This window comes from Hordeum vulgare, chromosome 5H (assembly GCF_904849725.1).
Source record: "Hordeum vulgare subsp. vulgare chromosome 5H, MorexV3_pseudomolecules_assembly, whole genome shotgun sequence".
Classification (NCBI taxonomy): Eukaryota; Viridiplantae; Streptophyta; class Magnoliopsida; order Poales; family Poaceae; genus Hordeum; species Hordeum vulgare.
Window position 1 is genome coordinate 568,352,262 of NC_058522.1, and position 6,675 is coordinate 568,358,936.

Below are 6,675 nucleotides of genomic sequence, written 5' to 3' on the forward strand. Positions count from 1 at the left end.
CTGGCGAAGGTGCCGAGAGGGAGTACAACCCATTGGAGTAGTTGTATGTTAAGGTGTTGGCTGATGACATGGCATATTTTACCAACAAGGTAACCAACAAACTGTTGAAGATGCCCTTAACTGTAGTGTCATATCAGAAGAAAAAAATTGCCTACATGACATTCTTACCACTGGTACAAGGTCAAGCATTGGAAAGGGCCTTAAGTCTTTATAAAAGTGCACCGAAGCTAGGCCAGCCCCCCTAAGCAAAAGATGAGCCGAATGCTCCTCGTTTACTTCTTTGTGTTACAATTAGAATTATCCAATCTTTTATGTTGTACCCGCACAAGACGGATTTGAATCAGTGCAGACATGAAAGGCACCAGAAATTATCCTCAACGGCTTGAATAGTACATATATATGCAGCATGTTTGCTCGATGGTTCAGAAGAAGCAACGCCGACTCGGAAATGGCCGGCTGTCACCTGACCTGGTTTCTGCTGCCACATGCAGCGAGTGGCCATCGGATGCTTCAGTCCCATCCTTGACTGACTCCGAACCGATGTGCAGCGGCCTCCGATCAATTCCAGCGTGGAGTGCAGCTCAACACATCCGCAGGGCCGTCCGATCAAAGTCCCTGAAAATTTGGTCCCAGGGAAGCAGGGCCTGGTCGTGTAGATCTCGATTTCCGCTTCAGCAGACGCGACGCGATGCGATGGCTTTTTGTTTCTGGTTTCGATTCGAAAACAAAGCTGGCAGGCGACACGACCTGCATGCGCCCGCAATCTCCGCTCTTTCCGGCTCCACTCCTTCGTCCTCCTCCTCGGAACCGCCCCCTCTCGCCTCCATCTCCTCCCCACCCCACTCCACGAGCCGGACAAGCCACGCACACAAAAACCTCTCTTCGTTCACCGGAGATCGATCACTCATACACACGCGCGTGTTCGTCGGTCGCTGTACCTCGACCGATCGATCGACCGGGAGGGCCACACGTCAATGGCGGACGCCGCCGGGAAGGCGCAGGCGGTCCGCGAGGTGTGCGCGGCGTCGGCGGCCTTCGCGTCCTGCCCGCACCGCCGCCGGTCACCGCGCCGCGCGCACTTCGTCGACTGGTACCTCGTTCTCGCCGTACGTCATAGTTCTTCCTCTTCGTTGCGCCTCTGTTTTCGGCGTCGTGTTTAATTAACTGCTGCATCTGCATGTATGGCAGATCGGCGAGGCCGCGTCGGAGGACGCTATCAAGCGGCGCTTCCGGCACCTCGGTACAATACGTCACGCCACACCGTGGATCGCTGCGTTTAATTACTGCTCGTACTCCTACATTCCTACGTAGATTTGACGGTAAAATTGATGGATGCATTCGTGCGCAGCGCTGCAGCTGCACCCGGACAAGAACAGGCACCCCAAGGCCGAGGTCGCCTTCAAGCTCGTGTCCGAGGTACACACACGCCTCTCCGTATTCGCGAGCATTGGGCTCGGGAGTGATCTTGCATTGCGTTTCACTTGGAATCTTTGCCTTTTTCCTAGTTTATTATCCCACACCCAAACGATGATCACTCGCACTCGAGTAGTAGGTTGTTGTTTTGCATGTTGCCATCGCTCCGAAACTCACGGGCTGTTTGTTTGTTACCTTCATCGAACCGATATCGTTGCCACTTCGAATACGCAACATTAGGCTCAATTCAGTTCAATTGAATTATTTGCAGTCAACGGGCTGAAAAGGTACAGTATTGCTTCCTTTGTTCCAAAATAAGTGACGCACATTTTATATTAAAACAACGACACATATTTTAAAACGGAGGGAGTACTATACTTACAAGCAATTACGGACTGATTTTGTTTACACGCGGACCACCCCGATGGAAAATCAGGATGGAGGGGGGGCGACACTTATTTTAAGATGAAGGAAGTACTATACGTACAGGCAATTACGGACTGATTTTGTTTACACGCGGACCACCCTGATGGAAAATCAGGGTGGAGGGGGGGCGACATTATTTAGGAAGGGTCCGGTAATGACCCTGTAAAGGGTCCGTATTGGAAAAAGTATATGTACTGTACATTTGTGGGCTGACGTGGCGTGTATTTCGTTGCGCAGGCGCACGCGTGCCTGACGGACAAGGCGCGCCGGAGGGCCTTCGACGACGAGCGCGCCACGGCCTTCTGCACGGCATGCCACGACCGGGCCACGGCCGCCACCACGCCCTGCGCTGCACCCACCAGGCGTCGCGCCAGCGACAGGATGAGGACGCCGGCGTCCGCGCAGCAGCAGCAGGGCCGCGGCTCAGTCACGAAGCCGCGTGGGAGCGGCGGGGGCGGTGGCGGGAGGAGGCCGCCCGCACCGACGCAGGCGCTGCGGGAGTTGCAGAACCGGCTGCGGGAAGAGTGCCGGGTCATCGACGGCTGCCTGCGCGCCAACACAGCCGGCGCGCGCAGGCGCCAGTCCTTCCCGCTCTTCGACCCGTCCGACCGGCAGCGCTTCCCCGACTACCCGCACGCCCGGCCACCACCGTCGTTCGCCGGGTGCCGGCAGTTCGAGGAGGAGGAGCTCGGCGCCGGCCGGGACCACCAGAGCTGGTGCAGAGACAGCAGCTGCGAGTCGCCGGTGTTCCAGGTCAGGACCGCGCCGGAGCGCGCTGCGAGGCCGAAGCACACTTGGTGACGATGTGCTCACAGCCCCAGTGATTTAACTTAGCCACATTCTCATTTTGAAGTCCCTCGCGTTTTACACAATAGACCTCACATCTTTATTCATGTCCCCCCTCCCTCTCTCAAAGGTTACTCCCTTCACATAACTACATTTTATTTTCACACTGCATTTTGCACATCACGTTACAAGTTTACCATCTTGAATGACCACCAAAGCAGGGAACGCATTTCGGCGAATAATCATTACACGCATTTCTCATCTAATTACCCAACAGGAAACTAATTTTGAAAATTAATCCATAAAATGAGTTTGTAACAAGATTATGTTCTTGACCATCATTAACATAGAAAAAATGAACAAAAGAAAATTGGATCAAGAACAAGAATTGTTTAGATGTGCCACTTAAACATCACAAATGTTTGGAAAAAGGGTTGCATCAACATAGATCGATGGGTCAGGTTGACTAGCGAGCAGCCTGTCTTTAACCTTCGTCCGTCCCGAACATGCATTCTTTGCTTACTCCCCCCCTCCACCTCTTGCACCTCTTCTCCATTATTATGGTGGGGAGGTGCACCACCATGAACATGATCACAGGGTGAAATCAAATTTGAGGCAATCCACCATATGACAACCCTGGGAGACGATGAAGTGAGGGTATAGTTCGAGGTTGAGAAAATTGCTCGAAGCTATCATAATTGTTAAGCGTAGTTGATGAGTTATGCATGTTTGCTTATATAAACATGCGCAGGTTTCACTAGTTACTACTCCCTCCGTTTCAAAATATAAGACCTTTTAGAGATTACACTAGAAGACTACATACGGAGCAAAATGAATGAATCTACATTCTAAAATATGTCTATGTACATCCGTATGTAGCTCATAGTGCAATATCTAAAAGGTCTTACATTTAGAAACAGAGGGAGTACTAATCATTAGAGTTGATGCTGGAATTATTGAAGTCCAAGATTCACTAAATAAAAAATCTAAAGATTACACCAGCGTGGGTAAAACGATCCGCAAGTAATTTCAATCATATCAAATCGGAGAGGGAGGCCACTTTCGCTTAAAATAATAATTCCTTTGAGCTACCGGAGGAACAAGCACATAATGAAGTGATGCTTAACTATTGAGCTACTGAAGGATCCATGGCTTCATATGAATGCTACCACTCGAGTCTTTATAAAGTCCACCCGAGCTAGACCAACATGCTAAGGAAGAGATGAACAGACTACTCCTCGTTTACTTCTTTGTGCTAGAATTAGATCTATCCAATCTTACTTGTTGTATCCACACAAGACAGATTTGAATCCGTGTAGGCATGGAAGGCACCAGAAATGACCAATGGATCCTTGAGGGATTTGAATCAGTGTAGACATCGAAGGCATCAAAAATTATCAATGGATCCTTGAGGGCGTGACTAGGAGGCATCGTGTTCGCTCGACGGTTCACAAGAAGCAACGTCGATGAGGAAATCGCCGACTGCCAACTCACCGGTTTCCAGCTGCTACCATCACTGTGTGGGTATTGGGTGCTTCGACCCCATCTGTGACTCGATGTGAAGCGGCCTGCACCTTGTAGCGTCGAGTGCCATAATGCTGGGGAAAGCAAGGCAGGCAGCAGCTCAGTGCATCCGCATCAACATTCGATGTGTTGCGACTGAAGCAATGAGTGTGCTAGCTTGGTCGTGTAGATCTCGATTTCCTGTGCAAAAGAAGCGATGCGATGGTCTGGTTTCGAAAACGGGATCACTGCTGGAAGGTCACAAATTGAAATATTTCTTGTAGTGATTGGTTCTGCTTAGCTTCTCGGGAATGAAAATTAGCGGGGCCTTGAGAGAAACTAATACTAGTGATTTTTGTGTGTTGGGTAGGTGCATGATCGTAATACATAGGTCAAAAGTTTAATACTCCCTCCGATCAATATTACTTGACGTGGCTTTATGGATAGAATGGAGTAGTGTTTTATTCTTAAAAAGAAATGGGCCACATATACGTTGGATGGATGAAATCATATTTTTTGTGAGTCGATTTCGTGGACCGTCCTGTCTAAAAGAAATGGTCGAATGTGTTTCTTCTTCCCCAGAACGGGTTCGCCTCCTCCGATACGATTTCTTTCTCACCCTTCTCCTCTCGTCCCATGCCTCTGACACCTCACATCCTGCCTCCGACGACGTCACGTCCAAGCCCTTGTCGCAGTGGTCGACGCCGTCCAGGGCATTGCCATCTCGAGATTGGGCGATGTCCAATCCGAGAATGAGTCAGAGTGATATGTCCAATTTTATGGGCAATGTCCAATCCGAGAATGAGTCAGAGTGATATGTCCAATTTTATGGAGGTCATCAATGGCATTGTTGTCTCTTGTATCCTCCGAACTACCAGAGGACCAAGCATATAATCAAGGTATGCATTCAACTACGGGTAAATCCATGACTTTATGTCAATGCTACAAACTCAAGTTTTTATAAAGTGCAAGCTGGGCGAGGCCCTTCCTAGCCCATGAAAAAGATGAATAGTATGCTCCCCTTGTACTTCTTTGTGTTAGAGTTATGCACTCTTATACTTGTTGTAGCCGCACAACACGAATTTGAAACAGTGTTAAAAAAATTGAAACAGTTTAGGATTGGAAGGCACCAGAAAATTGAAACAGGCAATGGACGAGCCTGTGGAAGATGAAGATTCCGGGAAAGCTAAAAAAAATGCTTGGCGCTTAGCTAGGAACTCGATTCCTACTGAATCTGTTCGCAGCCATAGGAAGATGACGGAATTTGATTTATGTCCTGCAGTTTGTTGCTCTGCACCGGACACCTGGAGACATGCGCTTATAAACTGTACAATGGCAAAGTGTGTCTGGTCCCTTGTGGACGACGAGCTGATTGAGCACCTGATTGCTTGCACTCATGATGATGCAAGGCTTTGACTGGTGGAAATGCAGGATTCACTAAGTGGTCAGGATTTTGTTAAGTTACTTGTTACACTTTGGTCGATATGGTGGGCAAGGAGGAAAGTCATCCATGAGGAGCAGTTTCAGTCACCCCTAACTACTTTTTTTTTCATACAAGGGTATTTACATGACATACAGGAGGCAGAGCTAGTCCTAGTCCATCTCTGGTCTGCTGTCCAACATCCGAGAATGCATGTACGTCACCAGGCAACATGGAGAGCTCCTCCAGTGGGTTCAGTTAAAATACATGTTGACGCTGCGGTTGGGAGGCATGGTGATCGAGGGGCCTTTGCTGCTATTTGCCGAGATGATTCACGTAACTTTTTGGAGGCATCGGCGGTTTCTGTTGCTGATCTCTGTTTGCAGGAGATTCTGGAGGCCATGGCAACGAATGAGGCTCTTGCTCTAGCAAGGGACCTTGCCTGCACCAATATTGTGGTGGCTAGTGATTGTCTGAATACAGTGAACCACCTCAAGTCTGATTACTTGGGAGCTTCAAAAGCAATCATCTATGAGCTGAGGAGGAGTATGCAGGATTTTGCTTCAGCTGAAATCTTGCACCAGTTGAGAGTCTCGAATTTGGAAGCACATCTCTTAGCTAAAGCTGTCATTTCTTTACCTTTCGGCGGACACGTTTGGCTGGCTGTAAAGCCAGACTTTATCTGTATCCCTCACAATATTCTGAATTAATGCACAGTGGGAACAGATCTAAAAAAAAATCTTTAGTTTGAATCTTGCTGGATGCTTGTAACTTCCTGTGGTGTGTACAGTTTTTGTAGATGCTTAAGACCAGATGGTTTCATTATATAAAATCAAAGAAGGAGGCCTCTCTTTCGCTAAAAAAATGGAATCCTCATAGCAACCGGAGGACCAAGCACATAATGAATGGATGCCTAACTATTGATCTACGGGAATACCTATGGCTTCATATCAATGCTATTACTCAAGTCTTTATAAAACTGCACTCGAGAGCTAGACCAACGCCCCTCAGTAAAAGATGAATAGCATGCTGCTCGTGTACTTCTTTGTGTTAGAATTAGAATTTTCCAATCTTACATGTTGTGTCCGCACAACACATATTTGAATCAGTGTAGGCATGGAAGCCAT

At 48.4% G+C, this 6,675-nt stretch overlaps 1 protein-coding gene across 1 annotated transcript; it reads left to right on the forward strand.

Moving 5' to 3' along the window:
• The first annotated feature begins 772 nt into the window (after window positions 1–772).
• LOC123399330 lies at window positions 773–2,789 on the forward strand. Its single transcript, XM_045093745.1, has 5 exons — window positions 773–1,106; window positions 1,189–1,240; window positions 1,349–1,416; window positions 2,077–2,246; window positions 2,310–2,789. The coding sequence occupies exons 1-5, from the start codon at window positions 975–977 to the stop codon at window positions 2,638–2,640; spliced, it is 753 nt and encodes a 250-aa protein (XP_044949680.1). The 5' UTR covers window positions 773–974; the 3' UTR covers window positions 2,641–2,789.
• The last annotated feature ends 3,886 nt before the right edge of the window (window positions 2,790–6,675 follow it).